The sequence below is a fragment of the Pinus tabuliformis genome, chromosome 5_2, assembly GCF_031772625.1.
Source record: "Pinus tabuliformis cultivar Carrire ecotype Pingquan chromosome 5_2, CPIR1, whole genome shotgun sequence".
NCBI classification, from domain to species: Eukaryota; Viridiplantae; Streptophyta; class Pinopsida; order Pinales; family Pinaceae; genus Pinus; species Pinus tabuliformis.
In genome coordinates this window covers 447,149,098-447,172,681 of record NC_142306.1, presented here as the reverse complement: position 1 = coordinate 447,172,681, position 23,584 = coordinate 447,149,098, and the positions used below count along the sequence as shown (strand labels likewise).

Here is a 23,584-nt window from a genome sequence, read left to right as displayed (position 1 = left end):
ACTTCATGTCCAGTTGGCTGTAGTCCGAACTAATCTGTGCATCTATAGGAAATGAACTAACTATACAATAATTGAAGGTTGCTGCTCTAAATATGTAATAAAAACTGCCCGATACAACCAAAAATGTTGCATGACACTTTACAGGAGGTCTTTTGGTGAACTATGTTGATTTTTAGGATCGTCTAGTCTAATAATTACTTCCAATGATTTCTTTCTTTGTTAATTCATGTTGAAGTGTGTAGTTTGGGAGGTATTCCACAAGCCCAGATCTGGGGTTTGTGAGAAGTTTGGTCACAAAAGGGTTTGTGGACAAAAGACCCAAGTGAAGGGGTTTTAACTTTTAGACCTAGATGGGGTTTAAAAAAATAAAAACAAATTAAAAAAAAAATTAAAATCCAAAGTCTAAGAGAGGATCAAAACTCCTTTGATCTAGAGGGTTCCAAAGAAGGCTTAGGAGAAGTTATTTAAAGGAGGCCTAGGAGAGGCTAAAGGCATCAATTGGAGAGGAACTTGCTTGATCAAAGAGGAGGTCGAAGATGTAGACCTAGAGAGCCATAGTTTGAGGGCCAAGAGGGCTACAAGACAAGCTGAGAGTAGGCAAGCGAGGGATATCCATGAAGAAGTAGTGAAAGAGGAGGGTTTTCTTAGCTCTTAGGAGGTCTCCTTTAGTCCTGAAGTAGCCAAGTGTAGTGGAGGGTTTCGTTGAGCAGAACGAGTTAGGCCATAGATTTTAAGGGCTAGTTTCTTGTGCGTACTACGAGGCCATGACTGGGATCACTTGCTGGTCAAAGAAGGAAGGATCGAGAGGCTTAAAACCTAGGACAAACTGCATAAGAAGGATCCATAGACCTAATGGGCATGAAAGGAGGCCTATAAGACATATGATGCATGTGGTCAAAAGTCTATTAACCTTCAAATCTCAGCGTGATTGATAGAGAGGCTTGTGAGGGCTAGTTTGGCAAGAAACATTCCAAAGAACGGAGGTCACAGAAGACCAGGGTTGCTGGTAGGATGACCGCAGGGTTTGTGACTATAGAAAAGCTGCTAAGAAGAGAACTAGAGCCTAGGAAATGGGTCTCTAGGTTGGTTTTATTCTGAAGTATTTAGGAGAAAGATTGAGAAGCCCTAGATTACAACAAATTCATGGTAATCCTTGATGTCTGACCCATGTGATTGTTCTAGGTCAGAGAGAAAGAGCGACCAAGATCTAGTGTAGAGTATGACCAATAGGACAATATATTATCTAGAAGGTAGATTCAAGGAAGGGTTGTTCAGAAGGGTTATGGACTACAACGTTTGCAAGCCCTAGTTAGGGCAGTCTCCTAGTATGATCAGTTAATGGATATGTGCCTTCAGATATGAGTAAGGGAGGAAGGGCCGAGTCCCTAGATTTGGTAAGCCATCCCTGCAAATAAGGTCACATACCTAGATATAGAGTGCGCAGACATTTGTGGGTAGCAGATCTAAAGAACCCTTATTCTGAGCAGAGATATGAAGCAGGAGGAGGGTTGAACTGTCATAAAGAGGAGCAAAAGTTGAAGAGATTCATGGGACTGTTCCATTGTTGGAGCAACAATACAGTGGAGCCCAAGAACAGTGACAAGGAGGAAACCTATTCACTGTTAGAGGGTAGATCTACATGCCCTAGTAGAGGGCAGTTCTGGTTTCCCAAGATCAATCAAGGAGTTGACTGAAGATGGAGATGGAATGTGGGAACAATAGTGCAGGAACAACAGTGCAGGATCTTGAGTCCAGGTTTGAACAAATAGTTGAAGAGCATCTTAAGGCTGTTGGGAGGGCAGCAAGAAGGTGATCTTGGGAACCCTAACTGCAGACATTGAAGGACTAATGGTCTTGCTAGGAGAGGTAGATTTGTGGAGAGTTCAGGGACTGATCTTTGAAGGACTAAAGAAGGAACTCAAGGGAGCAGTTTGTCTAGCCCAAGTTGGCTGAAGAGAAGGGCATCTTACAGTGATAGAGGGCAGTCATCCATGCCCAAAGTTTGTCTTCATTGAAGCAGTGCAGGAAGGCAATAGTGGGATGAAGTCCCAATGAGCAGAGGAGCAATAGTGGGCAGTCTGGGAGTTGTTCACAAACGGAGTTGTGAACAACTTAACACGAGTTCCAATTTGTTGAGTCATTGATGGACAAATGATCAACTAGAGAGTAGATTGGAGAGTTGTGTTTAATGACCTAAATGAGTAGGATCCATTGCTAGAGGCAAAGCTGCAAAGTGGGAGCTGACGAACCAACAGATGTTTTCAGGGTACGACCAAGAGGTGCTGTGAGGGTATGCTGCATCAGCTAGATGGTCGATTGTACTTTGTTCAGGGTATATTGGTTGTCATAGTAGTTGACACCAAACCCTAGATGTATGTACTTGTATTAGTGATTGTATGAGGAGATGATCCCTAGTACAAGAGCCCTAGAGCCGTAGACTGTTGTATTATAGCTTGTTAATATAATGAAGAAGGGTTGAAAATTTTAAAAAATTGTCGTGTGCACTGGTTGATTCATTGATGTGTATTTTTCCGCTGTGCAAAGTAGGATGGTTGAGGCATTTGAGTTGGTTGTGTTAGACATTTTAAGACCCTAACCTAGATTCTGATATGCCTTGAGAATTCAACAATCCATCTTGTGTCACATACATCATTAAGCAATTATACATGGAAAATATCAAAAATAAAACAATACTGATCGTAGGATCATGAAGAGACAACCAAACACACAAGAGACACAAATTTTTTTCCCTGAGAAAGCCTAACTATGGAAAGACCCAAAAAGCTTTTCTTAGATAAATTTTCCAATTCAACAAGAGACATAATCTGATCTTCTAGTCAAAACAAAGTCAAACTGACCACAAACATACCTAGGTCAAACCTGGCCAACTAGAGACAAATTCGGCCTAGTGAGATAGCCTCAGGAATTTGGTTAACTTGACCACAAGATTCGGTCAACTGTGCAACAAAGAATTTCTACCTGCCTCAGAAAACTTCGATCTTTCTCAAATGGAACTTTGGTCCACCTCAGATGACTTTGGTCTTCCTTAGAAGAAGCTTGGTTTGCTGTCTCAGAGGACTTCCACTTGTGAACAAAAGATAAATAAGTGATTTGAATTGGTGCCTTGAGGAGGAGTGGCCTTTATATAGAGGTCTTATGATGCCCAAGGGGCACGTCCCTTTGACTGGGCCTACCTATCCTTATGGTGGGCCGACTTGCCTTTTGGAGGCAAATTGAATTTGAAATTTAAAAATTTAAATTTCTTTCTTTTGATTTCTTTTTAGGGCCGACTTGAATACTAACTGTAGCCACCAAAAAAAATCAACACTCCCTCTTGGCTCGGGAGGTATTGACCTTGACTTCTTCAGATGATCTCTTGTTGAAAAATATTTCTCCATTCCAAGAAAAGATTGAAAGCTTCCCTACATCAACATCAAAAAGAGGAACAAGTCAGCCACTAGTCCTTGGGTCACCAATCCACCAAGTCGTCACTTGGAGTCATGTTAGGTACCCCACCTGACCCATGGTGAAACCTGTGCCCATTTACAATTCCCACATGTCATTGAATGGTAAAAATACTTGCATGATGCTATATGACACTCGTTCTACCAATTAGCTAAAACCCACGGCAATATGGTTAGGCCATCCCTGACAGGTGGAGCATTCCGGGCCTTGATGCTCACTGGGCCAATCTCCCCAGCCACATCCCATGGCACTTAGTCAAAACCCATGACCTAGGGAGATTCTCCGCCCCTTGATTTTATAACATCAATGCTTCCTCTCACGGAGGAAGGCATTCTCAACCACTCCAAGCCTATCCTTGAAGTAAAAATTTGGATCAACATCACTCTTGGTAAAACCAAGACCCATCAAGTATCGATCAATCCAAGAGTACCAAGCCTGAGGTGCTTGATTGAGTCCGTACGAAGCTTTCTTCAGTTTGCAAATATGAGTTTCCCTCTCATGAACCTCAAAGCCTTGAGGTTGCTCTATGTACACTTCTTCCTCAGTCACTCCATTGAGGAAAGAGGTTTTCACATCCATTTGATGCAATGTCCAACCTGTAATAGAATTAATAGGAATAAGTTCTAATGGACGTGTATGTGGCAACTGGAGCAAATGTGTCTTCATAGTCCATCCCTCTTTCTAGGAGAACCCTCTAGCCACGAATCTTGCTTTGTACTTGTCTATGCTACCATTAGCTACATGTTTTATCTTGTAGATCCACTTGGAAGTCATTGCTGATTTCTCTTGTGCACAATCACGACATCCTTCAGACTTGCTGACCTACCTGCTCACTCTAAACTAGTAGCGTTTCCGGTCATCAGGCACGATGTCAGTGCAATTTCTCCCTCTGAAACACAAATTACTAATCTTGGGAGAATCCTTCTACCACAAACTTTGTTTCGTTCTTCCCAATGCATTCATCTGTTGTCGAAACCTTGGCAACCTTTACGATGTATCCTCAATCCTCGCTAGGAGGTCATGGAAGAAACGATTATAATCCAACAAAAAAAAGCCAGGACAAGAGGTTAATAATAGTAATACAATAACAATCGAGGAAGAGAGATATAAGTACTTATCTTTTGACGATTGTAGGGAATTGTCAACTCCCTCTTTATAATGACCCACCTTGAGTTATAGGGAACATAGAAATATTAACATGCATACGAGACATGCATATGATAGCTGCATATGCATGTATCATCCTCCAAAACCTGGAGCCATGGGAGGATTGTGAGAGTCACGTTCCCCTAGACGTGTGATGATGACTGTCGGATGCCTACTGGGAAATTAGGTCGATATAGTCTACTTTGTCACCCTTGAGATTTATGAATGGTTAGATCAGTATGGTTGACGCCATGGCATATTCCAGTAGGGGACGGATAGGATGGGAGCGTAAAAGACTAGGAAGGATTGGATGATTCTAGAATAGCATGAGAGCCTGGCTAGATAGGGCATGACTATTAAAATTGTAAACCTATAAATGTTTAAAAACACATTTTAAAATGTCTTCACATTAAATAAGCATTCAATCACAGGACATAATCCTTAGATGATTACACTAATTGCTAAAATAATTATTGATATACTACATAAACCTTAACTTCGGGATGAAGTCTTCTGAAGGAGGGATGTATGTAATGATTCACCTCGAGTTATAGAGAACATAGAAATATTAACATGCATACGAGATATGCATATGATAGCTACATATGCATGTATCACATGTGCTGCACTAGCACACATATTGGCTAATTTTGGAAAATGTCTGAGTTTAGGGTAATGAGTTGATTATCGAAGTAAATTCTTAACTCACCAGAATATAATAAATATATCGAGTGGGGGACTTGATAGGTATACCACCATTATATATATAATTAATGCATTAATAAAAAGAAATGGATAAATACAATGGCTTGTGAATTAAATTGATTTAATTTATAATTTAACTTAATTAAAGTCAATAAAGTAATTTATTTAGTATACAAATAAAGTAATTTATTTAACTCATAAATAAAGTAATTTAATTAAAATATAAATTAAATAAAATGAGCTAATGATAATTCATAAGCTGAATAAATAATTATAACCAACACTCCATTACATTTTATAAATACAACTGCCTCTGAACAAAGGAATGAGCGATTCTTGAAAGTAGGAGACTGACAATAGAGGAATGGGAGATGATGGACATTGGGGGGTGAATATAAGGAGACCAAGGAGGGCATGAAGGACACCATTTTTATTTTCTAGTCTCACAGATGCAAGAGGAAATACTGAGAGAGACACAAACGGAGAGAAACTTCAGCAATTGTTCTTGGGGTTTTGGGCATGGGGGCCATACGAGCTCAAATACAGAGTCTTTTGGATTTGGTAACCGGATAGGTTGATCCCAGATAGGCTAGGAAGAAACAATCGATTTGGTAGCAAATTGGGAGCAACAACAACCAAAATCGACCCCAAATGAGATTTTCAATTAAGTATCTACATTTAAATTTGTTTGTAACAAATAAATTTCGAACTAATTGTAAAATTAGGCATTAATTTGGTAAAACTAGGTTAATATTTACTGTATGGTTAATTGTAAAAATTATTGGGCACTAAAATCTTGATCCTTGGCTCTTTGTAGAAATGAAATCCATGTACAAACTCATCATCCTCATCCTTATCATCAACACACTGCTTTCCTTTCTTTCCTTGCATGAGCTAGGGTTTTGTTTTAGGGGAAACATTGTTTTGGTCTAGCTATAGGGTTTTATCCGCAAACCCTAGGGCTTTCTCATCTAAGCCTTCAGAGCCTAGGACTTGCAAGTACAAACTTTGTCATGTGCTAATTTGAATTTGTTGCTTTATAGGTGAAGAATCCTTTCTCCTTTGATTCAATTTGTAACATCAAGGACTAATAAATGACACCCTAATGCCAGTAATGTAACTTAACCAATACAATCATAACCTCAACAATGCAATACTAGCAGCATATGCAAGGCATCTTCTACATACTTGACAAGAGCCCTTACTTAGTCATACATGATATTTCCATAGTAGTACGAGGTATATGACATTAGAGGCTTAGATCTCTACAACAACATTATCTTTCATTATAATGTGACCAAAGGAAATATCCCTAATTCAATTCAAACAATCTCGACACATATGGTCCATCCCCCTCAGCGGGCCTTATCTTTTCTTTAGGCCTTATCAAGCTTTTAACCATAATCCAAATTTAAAATTGTGATGATGTCATTACTTCAAGACAACTTATATGCTACATAACAACATTTTGTGAGGTAGTGGCCTTACAACATCTTTCTATAGTATACAAGTACCTCTTTGTTGACTAGTATCATGTCCAAGAATGCCTTGATATGGAGAAGCGAATGCCTTGATATGAAGGAGCCTTTCTCCTTAGCTCTCTCTGGCCCTTGAGAAACTACCTTGGTTGACCAATTAGAGATGTACCCTTTCGAATAATTATTGAACCATAATGCTTTGAGATTGATCGACCACAGATTGAGCTCATCCCTATGTTAATTATGAAGCAGGTCTGAGCTCTTTAGTTTCGAAGGCTAGCTTGATTTTCACCCATATGTTGTTCTTCTTAAAGATTTTCAATAAAATTTGTCACCCGAAAATCGTACTCAGCAAGTGGAGTCTAACACAAGGTTACTTGGGAGTGGGAGTGGAAGCGAAAGCAGGGAGCGAAATTTTCAAAAGTTCCCGGTTTGGGCACGAATCAAGAGCAAATTTTTATGTAATATATATTTTTATGCCTATATGTCAACACAAGCATGTAGAATGATGAATTAGATATAAAAAACATAAAAGCATGGATTGAACCATATAACGTCAATCATCTAGAAGTTATAATCCTCATCAACCACAACCACAAGTTATTAACATACAACATATCGAGTCTCATGATTCATCAATCTTAAAGTTTCATGCTTTCAAATTTCAATATATAACATTTATTATCATTGATCACTAAATTTGTAACTTGTACCATTACTAAGTAACCAACGATAACAAAGAATATCTAACATGAAATGAAATGTTTCAGCTTTCAACTTTCACGAATAATGTTGTACCAATGTGTTATAATTGCCAACTTCAAACTTCAAACTTAATTTGTCATATATTGTTTACAAAAAATATCATAATAAATATGAAAGAGTCAACAACTATAAAAACTACTAGAAACTAGAAAAGACAAGTAAATCTATTATCTATTGCTAATTCTTGGGCCTCTTGCCGCCACGAGAAATGTCTAATTTTTGCGAAAGCATGTAGAATGATGAAATAGTTATAAAAAGCACAAAAGCATGGATTAAACCATATAGCATCAATTATATAGTAGCTACAATCTTCATCAACCACATGTCTTTGATTTATATAGCATGTAAGGGTGCACATCACCAAAATAGCATTGAGTGCAATCCATCTTCGAACCGAAATTACATCAACAAATAGGCTATAGATGGCCGCTATCATCCAAGAAAATCATGCTACAACAAATACCTACATATCATAAAATCATTGCCTATCTTGGAATGCTTGTAATTAATATCACCCTCTAAGCATTAACATAAGATAGAAAAAACGTAGCATGTCAAGTCGAGATTTTGTTTGAATGATGGGTACATTTTTAGTAGGGTCATGGTAGAGGATTTTGACAACCAATGTCACTAACATCAAGGTACATAGATGTTGAAATTTGGTACCGGAGGACAGGTGGTTCCCTTAGGCTTTGATCTTTGGCCTAGGGAAAAGTGTTCAAAAGAATTTAATTTTTCTCCTAAAGTAACTTTATAATTTTTATAAAGTTAAATCTAATTTAAAAGTGACTTTAAGTGATAAAGTTACTAAGTCTAATTTTAAAGTGACTTTTATAAAGTCAATGAAAAATTAGAAAGGAAAAGTGACTTTGGAAATAAATGACTAAGTGGGTCTTTATTAAAGTGGGGTGATTAAAAAAATAAAAAGTGAGATTTAAATGAGCATTTAATCTCAGCCTTAGATCTCAATCTATTTCAGCATTGGATTTAGGGATCACCCAAAAGTCATTTGGATCACCCAAAAGTCACTTGGGGTTAGATTAAAGAAAGAAAATGAAGAAAAGGTCATTAATTCTTTCATGAGCAGATTGGGAGAAGGAGAGCAAGAAAGCAAGAAAGATTTCTGAGCAGAGAGGAGAAGGAGACAACAGCTTGGCACACATTCCAAGGCAGCAGTTGAGCAGATTTGTACAGCTGATTCAGCAGACAGTGAAAGGCAGATTTTGGCACGATTTTCGAGGAGTGGTTTGCACAAAAATCGAGGAGCAGTTTGCTGATTTTTCTGCACGCAAAACGAGGGCCGTACAATAGCATTTAATGCTGAAAGTGGGCACGAAAATTGAGGAGGCCGTACAACATTTATTGCTGTCCCGTTTGCTGTAATTTCTAGTTTGCTGTGAGGCATGGGAAAAGAGATAAGTTGTAAATTTGCTTGCTGATTTTTTGCTGAATATTTCTCACTGTAAAAAGACAATTTTCAGAAATAAAGAAGAGCTCTCAAGCTGGTTTTCTCCAAGAGTTGTAGGGGGTTTCCAGGGTCAAGTTGACCAAAAATCTCAGTGTTTAAATGTGTTTTAATGGCTGTTTATTACTGCTGATTTTTATTTTTGCATTTTCTAGCATTCTGTAAAATTTCCAGAATTTGTGTTTTTAGCAAATTTATTTTTTCCAGCTTGTTAAATGTATGGTTATGGGAAAGGGCATTTAACTACATGAGAGAAATAAGGAGAAACTGAAAACCGGGGTGGGAAATGAGAAATTTCTACATGGTATCAGAGCTTGAGTGCTGAAGGACAGTTTGGGACAGCAAAAGGAAAAATTACAGCTTCTGATTTTTCACTCAGAAAATTCCAGCAAGGTGATTTTTTTCATAAACAGCAGTTTTATCTTTACTACAGCGGTGCTATTTTTCAGTTTTAGGACATCAGGATGTCATTGGGATTGAGGGTGGAGGATAGGCTCGATGGGCATATAAATTACAACGTTTAGAAGGAGAGAATGCAGAGTATCTTTGAGGAGGCAGAAGTCTGGGATATCATGGTGCATACCACACAGAACCCTGTTGTTGTGCCTACTAATGCTACTCAGTTGGCTGCTTATAATAAGAAGAACAATAAGGGTAAGAGGCTGATTCTAGACGGAATCAAAGACCATTGCATTCCTCATGTGAGAGGAAAGAGCAATGCCCATGAGATGTGGACAACATTGTCCAATCTCTACCAGAGTACCAATGAGAACCGGAAGATGGTCCTGAAGGAGAAGCTGAAGAACATTAAAATGGGTAATGATAGTGCAGCGGGATATCTCACAAAGATTACTAATGTGAGAGATGAGTTGGCAGCGATTGGAGAGGCCATTCCACCCACTGAGTTGGTGCGGATTGCAGTGAATGGCCTCCCCCGTTCATGGTTGAACTTTGCTGATGGGGTTTGTGCACGTGAGACCCTTCCCACATGGGAGAGGTTTTGGGATGATTGCATTCAGACAGAGATCAGGAAAGGTCACCTTGGGGCAGCCAAGCCAGTTGAGCAGGATGAGGATGTAGCACTGGTGGCATGAGGGAAGAAAGGCAAAAGGAAGAAGCAGGCTTCCACAAGCAGTGGTGGGGGCAAAGGCAAAGGTAAAGGTAAACAGGGGGACACACAGAATGACTATTCCAAGGTGAAGTGTTGGAATTGTCAAAAGATGGGACACTATGCAGTTGTGTGTCCGTAGAAGAAGAAGAAGAAGGGGAAAAACCAGGACGTGGCAGCTTCAGCAGAGATTGAGGACTTTGTAGGTCGTTTTGACTGGGAGTTTGCGTTCACTACGTGTGAGTCCTCTAGTGCAGGATCACTTGCCACACAGGTTCAGAGGGAGCATGCTTTTCCCTCGATTAACGGAGCATCTTCAAGTATCTGGTATGTGGACAATGGGGCTTCACGTCACATGACAGGAGTCTGTGAGTACTTCTCAGAGCTTTCAGAGAGTGGCACTGATATAGAGGTAGTACTCGGTGATGACAGAGTTGTTAGAGTAGTCGAGGTGGGGACACTGACATTTCAGAGAGAGTCCAAACCTCCCTTGAAAGTGTCAGATGTTCTTTATGTGCCAGGGATGAGGAAGAACCTCATATCCGTCTCAGCTTTGGAGGACAGAGGATATGAGGTACTGTTCAGGGGAGGAAAGGTGTTGATGTATCCCAGGGGCACTCCGGCTGATTCAGCTAGAGTGATAGGTGTACGCCATGCAAAGGTGTACAAGTTTGCATTCCAACCCCTTTTGGCATTGAGCAGTAGTATCGACAACAGAGCTAGCAGTTCTGAGCTGTGTGAGATTTGGCACCGCAGGATGGGACATATGTATCATGGAGCCTTGAGGACATTGCGGGAGATCACTACAGGTGTGCCAGATTTCAGTATTGATCACTTTGATACTTGCAGAGGTTGTGCGATGGGCAAGTTTGCCAAATCCCCTTTTCCTAGCAGTGACAGTAGAGCGACTGGGATACTCGATTTGATTCATTCCGATGTGAGCAGTCGGATGTCTCATGTTTCCTTGAGTGGATATGAGTACTATGTTTTATTCATTGATGATCACTCCAGGAGGACCTGGATTTATTTTCTGAAGACCAAGAGTGAGGTCTTCAAGCGGTTTCAGGAGTTCAGAGCTCTTGTGGAGACACAGACAGGTCGAAAGATCAAGTCCCTGAGGTCGGACAATGGAGGAGAGTACACCCTTGGAGAGTTTGTTGACTATTGTGCGGAGGCAGGCATTAGGAGGGAGTTCACTGTTCCTTACAACCCCCAACAAAACGGGGTTGCAGAGAGGAAGAACAGATCCATCATAGGGGCTGCCAAAGCCATGTTACATGATCAGGGGTTGCCATTGTTCTTGTGGGCAGAGGCCTGCAACGCAGTTGTTTACTTGCAGAACAGGAGTCTGCATCGTGCCTTCGGGCACATGACTCCGGAGGAGGCTTTCTTTGGGAAGAAGCCTGATATTGGTCATCTTCATATCTTTGGATGCATTACATACTCCTATATACCCAAGGAGAAGAGGACCAAACTAGAGCCCACTGCAGAGAAGGGTATCTTTGTGGGCTACAGTGAGACCTCAAAGGCCTTTCGTATTTACATTCCTGCACAGAGGAGAGTTGTTGTCAGACGGGATGTGAAGTTTGAGGAGGACAGGGCCTTTAGGAGGACACGGGAGTTAGAGTATCTGGATCAGCCAGACCCTCAGCAGCAATTGAGTCAGTCGCAGGGATCCAGTGGGCAGGGATCAGGAGGATCAGGAGGTACATCTATGAGGATGTCAGGTCCGTCAGCGAGCAGTGGCTCACCGAGCCAGAGGGGTGGTGCTCCGGGTAGCATGCAGAGCAGTTCACTAGGGAGTCCACTGATGGACAATTCACACGGTACCTCATCTTCTACAGGTTCAGGTGCAGGCAGGAGGACAGCAGACAGACAGTCAGGAGTTCAGGCTCCTGATGATGATGATGAGGAGGAGTTTCATTCTCCGGTGGGAGAAGTGCGCTCAGGGAAGAGAAAGCCCAAGTGGCTTCAGGACACCTTGAGAGATGCCACATCTGTTGCTGAGCCGAAGAGGCCGGTCAGAGAGAGTAGACCACCTGAGAGGTTTTGTAGCTATATAGCGATGGTTACCAGCATCCTTGACTCTGAGCCTTCTAGCTATGAGGAGGCAGCTAGCCAGCAGGTCTGGAGAGAGGCCATGCAGGAGGAGTATTCTTCTATCATGAAGAATGATGTTTGGGAGGTGGTGCCGAGGCCTGAGGGCAAATCCGTGGTTACTTCTAGATGGCTTTACAAGGTAAAGCATGCTGCAGATGGCAGCATTGAGAAATTCAAAGCAAGGTTTGTGGCTAGAGGGTTCTCCTAGGTAGAGGGAGTTGATTATGAGGAGACCTTCGCTCCCGTGGCTCGATATATACTTCGATCCGCTCCATTATATCGATAACAACAGAGATGGGTTGGAAGATCCACCAGATGGATGTGAAGACTGCATTTCTCAATGGCTTCATATAGGAGGAGGTGTACATTGAGCAACCACAGGGCTTTGAGGTACATGGGAAGGAGTCCCATGTGTGCAGATTGAAGAAGGCCCTTTATGGCCTGAAGCAAGCTCCCAGAGCTTGGTACTCCAGGATAGATACATATTTGCAGGGGATGGGTTTCACAAAGAGTGAGGCAGACCCGAACCTTTACTTTATTGTGATTGGTGAGGAACCTCTCATTCTGGTGCTGTATGTGGATGACTTGGTCATTACAGGTGCAGAGAGACTCATAGAGCACTGCAAGAGAGATCTTGCGACGAAGTTTGAGATGAAGGACATTGGCTTGATGCATTACTTTTTGGGCTTGGAGGTGTGGCAGGAGGAGGGGCATTTCTTCCTGGGGTAGGGGAAGTATATTGTGGACATCCTTAGCAGATTCCACATGGAGGATTGTAGACCCATGTCGACACCGATGATCACCAACTGGAAGAAGCTTCATGCTTCAGATTCCGAGTTGGTGGATCCCACATTGTACAGGCAGCTGATTGGTTCCTTGATGTATTTGGTCAACACTAGACCAGATATCTGTTTTGCAGTCAACACGATGAGTCAGTTTATGTGTGAGCCTAGGAAGGTTCACTGGGTGGCTGCAAAACACATTTTGCGGTACTTGCAGGGGACAGTGGATTATGGTCTGGACTACAGGCAGGGAGATGGAGTGAGATTGGCAGGATACACTGATTCTGATTGGGCAGGTTGTGCTTCTGATAGGAAGAGCACTTCAGGGTGCTGTTTTGGGTTGGGCTCAACAGTAGTGTCATGGTTCAGCCGGAAGCAGCGGTCAATAGCACTGAGTTCAGTGGAAGCAGAATATATGGCAGCCAGTCTAGCTAGTTGTGAGGCTATCTGGCTTCGCAAGATGTTGTTTGGCTTATTTGGTCAGCCGTTGAGACCTTCAGTGATTTACTGTGATAAACAAAGTTGCATTAAACTGACGGAGAATCTAGTATTTCATGACAGGTCAAAGCATATCGGGATCAGATATCATTTCATCAAAGACTATGTTCAGAAGGGAGCTGTGAAGTTTGAGTATATTTCCACTGATGAGCAGGTTGGAGATATTCTTACCAAAGCCTTACCACGAGGCAAGCATGTCTACTTCAGAGACAAGATGGGTGTGGTGAGGAACACCTTCTTTGGTAAGAGGGAGTGTTGAAATTTGGTACCGGAGGACAGGTGGTTCCCTTAGGCTTTGATCTTTGGCCTAGGGAAAAGTGTTCAAAAGAATTTAATTTTTCTCCTAAAGTAACTTTATAATTTTTATAGAGTTAAATCTAATTTAAAAGTGACTTTAAGTGATAAAGTTACTAAGTCTAATTTTAAAGTGACTTTTATAAAGTCAATGAAAAATTAGAAAGGAAAAGTGACTTTGGAAATAAATGACTAAGTGGGTCTTTATTAAAGTGGGGTGAACTAAAAAATAAAAAGTGAGATTTAAATGAGCATTTAATCTCAGCCTTAGATCTCAATCTATTTCAGCATTGGATTTAGGGATCACCCAAAAGTCACTTGGGGTTAGATTAAAGGAGGAAAAAGAGGAAAATATCATTAATTCTTTCATGAGCAGATTGGGAGAAGGAGAGCAAGAGAGCAAGAGAGATTTCTGAGCAGGGAGGAGAAGGAGACAGCAGCTTGGCACACATTCCAAGGCAGCAGTTGCGCAGATTTGTACAGCTGATTCAGCACAGAGTGAAAGACAGATTTTGGCACGATTTTCGAGGAGTGGTTTGCACAAAAATCGAGGAGCAGTTTGCTGATTTTTCTGCACGCAAAATGAGGGTCGTACAACAACATTTAATGCTGAAAGTGGGCACGAAAATTGAGGAGGCCGTACAACATTTATTGCTGTCCTGTTTGCTGTAATTTTTAGTTTGCTGTGAGGCATGGGAAAAGAGATAAGTTGTAAATTTGCTTGCTGATTTTTTGCTGAATATTTCTCACTGTAAAAAGGCAATTTTCAGAAATAAAGAAGAGCTCTCAAACTGGTTTTCCCCAAGAGTTGTAGGGAGTTTTTCCAGGGTCAAGTTGACCAAAAATTTCAGTGTTTAAATGTGTTTTAATGGTTGTTTATTACTGCTGATTTTTATTTCTGCAATTTTCAGCATTCTGTAAAATTTCCAGAATTTGTGTTTTCATCAAATTTATTTTTTCCAGCTTGTTAAATGTATGGTTATGGGAAAGGGCATTTAACTACATGGGAGAAATAAGGAGAAACTGAAAACCGGGGTGGGAAATGAGAAATTTCTACAATAGAGGGATTGGTGCTCTTGACAAGTTCCATATTCTAGTACATGACAAAATCCAATGGAAACATTGCAATCCACCCAATCCTGAAATCCTGAAAACAGATAAGTCTGCTGGATTTTGAGCGAGATCTAAAATTCTACTTTCTCCATGCAAAATCAAATATGGTCGGAGCCACTCTCAAACATCCCGAGTCATTTCATGGTAAATAAAATGAAAGATAAAGTAGAATGTCACTTTCTTAAACATTACTATGAATTTCTTATCAATACTAGGGCCATATGCTTGATCATTAGGCTGCCCCACTCAAAAATACTTGTTTCTTTGAAATAAATTTGCGTTTGGAATGTGTTTGCATAAACAAATTTGCAAAAAAAGCAATGGAGCAAATTTTTTTTTAGGGACTGGGTTTAAGGAGTGGCCGGGGGGCGCACTCCCTGCAACCATTGTCTAACTTGTGAAACTTGATAGCCTGCTGTAAGAAGTCAACTAAACAAATCACCTTCTCCATGCATCACACTTGACAAGAAATTTTGCAAAGCTTGACAACATGGAAAATGATGGAGATCCACCATCAAGGCCATCAATACCATTTCTGATTGAAAGATTGCTCTGGCATTTTGCCTAGTCCAATGGCAAGAGAACCAAAAAGAACCCTTTTAAGAACAATTTTCCCAAAGCTTCATGATAGCTTGGCCAGTAGAGACCATCAACTTTCTTGTTGATAAGATTGCTTGTTTCCTTCCTTCTCTGGACTGATCCCATTGGTTGCTTCCATTCCATCTTTCCACTTTAGAGTAGTGTCCACTATTTTTGTGCTTCCATCATCACAAAATTTTAACCAGTTTTATCTCTTAAAAAATAAGGATTAGAATGAAATGTAAATGTAATGGAATATCCTGACTTGACATCTTTAAAATGATCAACATCAAGAGATTGCGAATGCTTGAAAACCTTCTGATCTTCTTCAGTCAAGAGGTCGGACAATGGGATTGTCTGAATAATCAAAACCTTTGGTCCTCAACTTACCTTATTACAGCTCCTCAAACTCCCTTAAGGAATTGATCTGTCTGTGGCCTAATCAATGATCCTTTCTGTGTTCTTCACAGGTTCAATCTTGACCTCATTTCTGGAGCTGTAATAGGTCTGAAATTCTGCATGTCTGTAGCTAGCAACAGACCTAATTTTTTGTCCCTTCTTCTTTGACTTGAGTCTTTTCCTCATCTAGGGCTTCCTTCCTTTCTTATAGTCACAACAGACTTTCAGCTTAAACAGTAGATAGAATCTTCTCCTTCTTTTATTTAGCAGACAATATCCTCATCATTGACTTGTCCTTTTTCTAGGGCAGAATATAATGTAGATCTTTTAAACAAGGAGGCATATCTTGGGTTCCTTTTTGAATTTTCTTCCTGCTTCTCGGACTTGGGCTTCTAGGGCTAGTGGCAGAACAAGCCCTACAGTATAACTTGAAACAAGTTGGCTTCTTTAGGTCTGCTCTTTCACCATAGCTCTGATACCATGATGATTTTTAGGATCCTCTAGTCTGATAGTTACTTGCAATGATTTATTTATTAATTCATCTTGTGTCACATACATCATTAAACAATTATACATAGAAAATCTTAACAGTAAAACAATAATGACAGTACGATCATGAAGGGACAGCCAAATACAAGAGATACTAAAAACATTTCTACCTTGGGAAAACCCTAACTAGGGAAAATCCCAACAACCTTTTCTTAGAGAAACCATCCAATTCAACAAGAGATATAATCTGATCTTCCAGCGAAAAACAAAGTCAAATTCACTACAAACATACCCAGGTCAAACCTGGTCAACTGTTGAAGTTTCTAAGTTTACTTAGTTTAGAAACCCTTCATGCACTTTTTATAATTTATTCTACCTACTTGTTATTTTTCTTTAACTAGTTATTTACAAAATAAATATTGAAAATAAATACCAGTGCATGCTCAACATATTACAGATCAGCCACTAAAAGAAACAAGAACAAACACACCACGTGACACCATTATTTTTGGACCAATGTCCCTGGAAAAACCCGATGTGGGAAAACTGGTGCAACTATCTGAGGGTTTTTTTATTAAGCAATATCAAAGTACAATCTGGCGCTGAAACTAGCCTACCCAACAGAGAATTTCCTTAGCAGCTATACCTCACAGTTTGAGAGAAATCTTTTGGTTGAAACCCCAGAAAATCCTTTCGGCAGCTCCTCAGCACAAAACTGCTCTGCAACTCCAGCGTTAGCCTTTCTTGGCCTGCGTTAGGCCCTCTCTGTCTCACGCTGGCCCTGCGTCAACCTTTCTTGGCCTGTGTCAGCCCCAGGAGGCCCTGCGTCAGCTTTCTCGGCCTCTATGTCAGACACGCTGGCCTCTTTGGTGCTCTACGCAGCACATGGCTGCCTATGCGTGGCCCTGCGTGAGCCCTTGCTGGCTCTGCGTCACTCCCCTTGGCTGCTTCGCTGCTCTCCCGACACAATATCTGCCTTCTCTGTTTTTTTGTACTCAATGCCCCTCAGCTGCTCTCCCGATCACTGATCCTATCTCTCTTAGCAAACCCCGCTCTAGAGAATAGAATGATTGATGACTCTGGTGTGTTCTCCAAGTGACCCTCAAGCCTCCTCTTATACTTTTCCTATTAACATCTCAACGGCCGAGATTAAGACCCTAATCAACGGCTAAGATTAGATCTGGCTTGATCCATGTCTTTTGGACCACTCTAACACAGATTCATATTAATACACATTAATATTTTATTTTCCCTAAGTTTAGACTTATGGACTCCATTAAAAATATTAATTATCTTAATATCTCCTGATCTGTTTAGAATCTGCCTAAACCCTTTCTAGGTATTGGAGATCTCATGTGCCCCAACCTCTCCACCAAATTTCATGGCTAGAGCACATCCGATGCTAACCCAGATCAACATCAACCAGAGACAAATTCGGCCTGCTGAGATAGCCTCAGGAATTCGGTCAACTGTGCAACAGAGAATTTTCGGCATGCCTCAGAAAACTTCGATCTTCCTCAAAAGAAACTTTGGTTTGCCTCAGAAGAAACTTCGGATGAAAGCAATCAGCATTCAATTTCTGGCCCAGATTGCTATGCCAATAATATTGTTTGCTGCAATAGATATGTATGCATATACTGCTCATTATGCTGCACTAAATGCACGCCTATTCTCAATCCAGCAGGATAGACTTCATTTTTAGTAGGCTGTAGTCCTAACTAATGGGTGCAATTATAGGAAATGAACGGTACAGTACACTAGCTATACAGTAATTGCAGGTTGCTGCTCTAAATATGCAATAGAAGCTGTCTGCTACCGCTACATGCAGTGCATTACTCAATAATTGCTAATCATCATCCTCGAATGCCTGTAAATGCTTAAGAAATGCAGGTTGCTGTTGCTTAACTGGGATCATTCTGCTTGTTAGATTCAAACCTTGACGTAAATTGCAAGTACATCGCAAAAATGCCTTCATGAATTTTGCAGCTCTTAAAGAGGAGGCTGCTTAACTTGTAATGCCCAGCAATAACACAACTATTGCACAATAAATGCTCATGCAATGAGAAATAGAATAAGGTCATAAACCTTTATCGAAGGCCTATAGAGTAGGGTAGATCCAATTACTGTTCAGAAATTAATGTTTGAGATCATAGAATTATAGGCTACAAGCCTACTGATTTTTTTTGGATATAATGCTGTTATGTCTTTTTTGGATGTAACTATGGACAGATTTTTGAACTCTATAGATCTGTTTTTTGTTTTTAAAAGAAGAGATCCATATCTCTGGTTCGCTGAGAAGGTACTAGCTATATATATTTTGTTTTCTCTTTGAAATACCAAATGTACAATTTTTTATATTAATTTTAATTTTAATTTTTATCAAATTAAAATAAATAATGAGAATGAGCAAATGAAGCGGCATATATAGTACTTCCCTTTCCCAGAGACCCTCCTCACTTTATCTGTGGCTGTACGGGTTAAGTCTCCATATGGGATCCTGCTGACGCAGAGCCATAGATCGACATACCTTGTATCAGCATTCAGCTGATTTGGATGCTCTGGGCCGTCAAAGGAGCACTGTTTCTCAGTAATGTGACCTTATTTCTGTAATAAAACATCAGCAATTTCAATAACTCTTTATCTACTTGTTCATCCAAAGCGAAGGCCTTTGTGTTCATAATAATTTGGGCTGTAATCCATAGTACAAATTTAGTTAAATTACAGTATGTACAACATGGTTTGTGGAAAACATGTTCAATATCTCAGTGTCATGTTTATGTGGATGAGGAGCTGTGCATGTAAATCCCGCTAATTGGCAGATGAACCTATAGTTGTGGCGCTACCGAAATTTGTGTGGCATACTGCTCAACTGATAAAATTTTGTTGATAATGAATTGCCGACAATGCTATGACAAATTATAACATGCATGAAATACAATGATGCAACATATTTTAAACAAAAGGCAACATTTTTCATATGAAAACTAGATTCTTGAAAAAATATTACTCTCCTCTGCACCTATGCTGAGAGGTAGAAGTTATATTGTGATTAAAATTGGGTGATGCTTCTATTATCAGGTTGTTGGAGCTTGCTGGTATCTACTTTCAGTGGAGCGAGAAGATAGTTGTTGGCGAAAATCATGCCACAATAATTCTCAAGTGTGTAAACTTGATTACTTGTACTGTGGGAATAACAATGATGATGGTTTCAACAACTGGAGTAACAATAGCTACAACATTTTGTATGTTACCGACTGTCCTGCGTCTGACAGTGGAGATGGACCATTCAACTTTGGAATATATTCTAGTGCTCTTAATTCGCGGATTATTGCATCAAGAAAGTTTGTGCAGAAGTATTTTTACTGCTTATGGTGGGGTCTGCAAAACCTAAGGCGAGTTGCAATCATTGAGAGGATTTTTCTTCTAGACAATATCTCATATGGACTTACATGTCTTATAAAGGGGATTATAAAAATTTTCTTTCATTGGTTTTTATTCTACCCTGGCGACCTTTGGCTTGCTTGTTCTTATCTAGGGAAAAGCAGTGCATGATAAATTTTAATGCTTTGAATTTGGATGCAAGTTAGTTTAAAACAGTTTTGTCTTGATTTTTCATACTGCCACTTGTGGCAATACTGTGATCTATGGGTTTAAATATTTTAGAATCAAAGTCACGATTTCAGATTTATTGCAAAATATATCTTCAACTTGGTAGAGGATGTCTGCTTGATTGATGTTTGGTCATTGAGTTTATGATCTGATCAAAAGCACTGTCAAATATTGTTGAGTGCATATTCTTAGACATAATTTCAGTCCAAGAAAAGGGCTCCAATGGTGATCGATTATACTCAAAGTGTTCAAGCGAGTAACTGTGCATTACCACCATCCTTTTGCACCAGCAACTTAGCTATGTCAGTGCTATAAACATAAATATATGAAACAATAATATAAATAAATAACTGATAATTAAATAATGATTAATGTAATGAAAGAACATGTCTCAAAGGACATGACTATTAATAAAAGAGCACTCTGCCTAGGTATATATACAAAGCCCTATTGTATTACATCATATCAATTCATTTCAACATTATTCAATATATCTTTATTTATCCTAAATGGATTACTTTATATTTCAAATATTTTGGTTATTTTACTTGTGAGCCAAGTTCGGTTGTCACATTTGGTATAAGGGTCTCAATCGCGATCCTGGCCATTGGGCATATCACCTTTTAGCCACACTAAAAATAAATTCCAGAGTGTCTCTGTCCCCAATTTCTTCCGGTCTTTGACCATGCTAAGGCCCCTGGTCATTGAAAAAAAATTGAAATTTCTGTTCCAGAAATATATTATTCTGCTCCAAAATTATTGAGGTTTGAAACCAAAAGGCGGGGGGGGGGAATAGAAAAAGAGAAAAGAAAAGAAAATTGAAGCCTGATTTCAGAATTATATACATAGAAACCAACAAAAAAAAGAGAAAGAAAAAAGAGAGAAGTTTAAAACTGCTGCCTTCCATCTGCCACATACAAATCTGCAATCCAACCAACTGCCATTCAACTGTACATCACACAATTAATTATCATGCCAAATCTCTGTAGGACATCAATTTGTACCTGTCCGTGTTCCAGCATTTAACTTTTGTGTCTGTATGACCAGGGAAAATTCTGTATGAATGTGCTGTACAGTTGCTGCTGCAATTTACGCTCACATAATCCGTCACCATATTACTTTCTCCAGCCGTACTGCATTTGTCATATGGCGTACCATTTTAAATAGCTCCCTGTACATTGTTCTGCCACCATCCATTTGTCTCATTCACACAATTCTGTACTGCTTCCCTATGCCATTGTACCTTGCCACTGCCATGTCATTAGCATGTTCTTATCTGTACAATCCATACACTGACATTGATATGCGTATGCTGCCAATATTATTTTCAAAAGACTAAAAACTCCAATTCAAAGGGTTGTGCCTGTTGTCACAACATCTAGCAAGCCTTGGAGAGGGAAACCTTACAAGGTATTAACTAGACTAGGAAGAAACAATGGGGTAGTGGCTCACTGTCACCACAACCAAAACCCTCTGCTCTTTATGGATTTTCACTGATGGGAGGAGTCCCGGTAGGAGAGAGATCACTTATGATAGATATTAAATATTTTAAGGTTAATGTGTGAAATGACCTCACTAAGAGCTCTTCAAGAAAGACAAAATTTAGGCTCAAGGTTCCACAAGGGAGAAATTCACTTTCTATGATGAGACCTAGAAGAGAAGGCACAAGACCTAGGGTTTGATAAATTTGATGAATGCTGGAGTATCAAAAGGCCAAGGTAAAGAGAAAAGGTTTCCAACAATGAGTACAAGCAAAGCCAAGGCTCATGAAACCTTTAAGAAAACCCTTAAGTTGAAGCAAAGAAAACTAGGGTTTCCCTCTTAGGCTAACTACTAGGGAAAGAAAGTTTATGGATGAAATCGAAGTGGATGCCCACCAAAAGGATAGATTTTGCGGCAAATACTATCCTCTTGATGTTTAGGCTCACCAAACACAAAAACTCCACTTGCGTAAGAATTCACACCAAGCCCCAATGTCCTAACCTGGCCTTGTAAGGGCCAAATTAGGATAGAGAAAATGTGGATAAGAATAGACTGTGATCACCACCAATGTAGACTAGTTTCTTGTCCCTTGGGTAAATGGAGTCTATGATGTGTGAGATATGCCAAAGTTTCACTAAGGAGGTGAAAACCTTGATGCCCTAGCACCAAAATCTTGAACAATTGCCTATCTAATGGAAAATCAATTTTGCATGGGAGAGCTAATGAAAGATCACCAGTAGGACCATCAATTTAGTTGTTACATATAAGTAATGCATGCAATATTTCAACTAGATAGCATTTAATTATTCTTCAACAAATTAGGGCACAAATTTAGCATGACATAACATCAATTATTCCATGAATCCATACCTTAGACATAGGAAATAAGTCTTCAACTATAAAGTCACTTACAAGATAACATGCAAAAGGATTCCATCATTGATTTCCAAAGAAATAGCTCCAAAGAAAACTCTTTAGCTCCAAATATCAAATTGCCTCAATAGATCCAATTTTCTTCCAAGAAGAGAGGTGGAAAACAATCCAAGACGCCGAAATTCTCACTTGTGATGATGATGATAAGTTACAAACTTACAAGGAATCTCTCTTCTATTTATATGAAGAGTAGAGAGACCTAATTTAGCCTACAAGCCCATATAACGATAAAATAATGTGCAAATAATAGCCTAGGTCACAAGCTGACCTAGTAGCTTTTGTACAATAAAATTAATCTCCACATGATAAAGCCGAAATGATGACGTCATGCGTAGGCTTCTTTAGGGTTGACATTGAGGGCTTAAAGTGCCATGGTGAATGTAGAGGACCTCTAAAATCATGTTCTAGGGGTTGGCCCCTAGATCTCCACAAAATTCTTCGTGGACCCCGATTTTGGGCTTGGGGCACAAAATTGGGTCTCATGGGTCTCCAAGTGGTGAATATGCCTGGCTCTGCTCCAATGTTGAGGGCACTGAAGATGGTGCTAGCCATCCCATGTCTCAAGTTATGAGACAAAACTCATCTAGGCCCTAGATCAATTGCCTGACCTTATAATACTGCTAAGTTGGTTGGGGGCATGCTAGTCCAGGTGCATCATCCCATAAATGACATAGGGAAAAGTGTAGGAACTCTGAGAGTGCTGAGGGTGCCCATGGATACAAATGATGCTCTACAACTATCTGGAGTCCCATGGCTATGGATGCATCACTTGTGGGTGCCAATATGTCCCTTTCGAGGACCTGGACCCCAGTTAGGTTGCCCAGACCTATAAATGGAACCACTTGCTAATTACACACAATATTCAATGCTACAACTTTCACCATTAGGTACATTAGTTATTATTGCATCTAAGTGAACCAAGCTTGAAATAAATGGGCAAGTTAATGCCTCATATAAGGCTTCTCTTCCGAAATTGGGGCCTTAGCGACGTAATGGTGTTACTTTCCTAGGTAGGTGTGGTTAATAGACTATCCTATTAGGTTTTCTCAACCCCCAAGGGGAAGTGACATGTCCTTGGTCCACCCTTCAATAAATAGGTGCCATGTGATTAATGATGGAATGGAGGGGTGAGACCTCATGGTCAAGTGCCATGGTTAAAGTGACCGACTATGAT

The 23,584-nt window shown here is 40.0% G+C and overlaps 1 protein-coding gene across 5 annotated transcripts in view; it reads left to right on the top strand.

Moving 5' to 3' along the window:
- The window catches only part of LOC149159587 (putative cyclic nucleotide-gated ion channel 5), a 330,539-nt gene that overhangs the window by 183,458 nt on the left and 123,497 nt on the right, over positions 1 to 23,584 (top strand). For all 5 annotated transcript variants that reach the window (XM_089436524.1, XM_089436523.1, XM_089436520.1 and 2 more), the window contains one exon: positions 19,465 to 19,778. In XM_089436524.1, the coding sequence (XP_089292650.1) occupies positions 19,465 to 19,778 (314 nt within the window). The remainder of the gene's footprint in view (positions 1 to 19,464; positions 19,779 to 23,584) is intronic.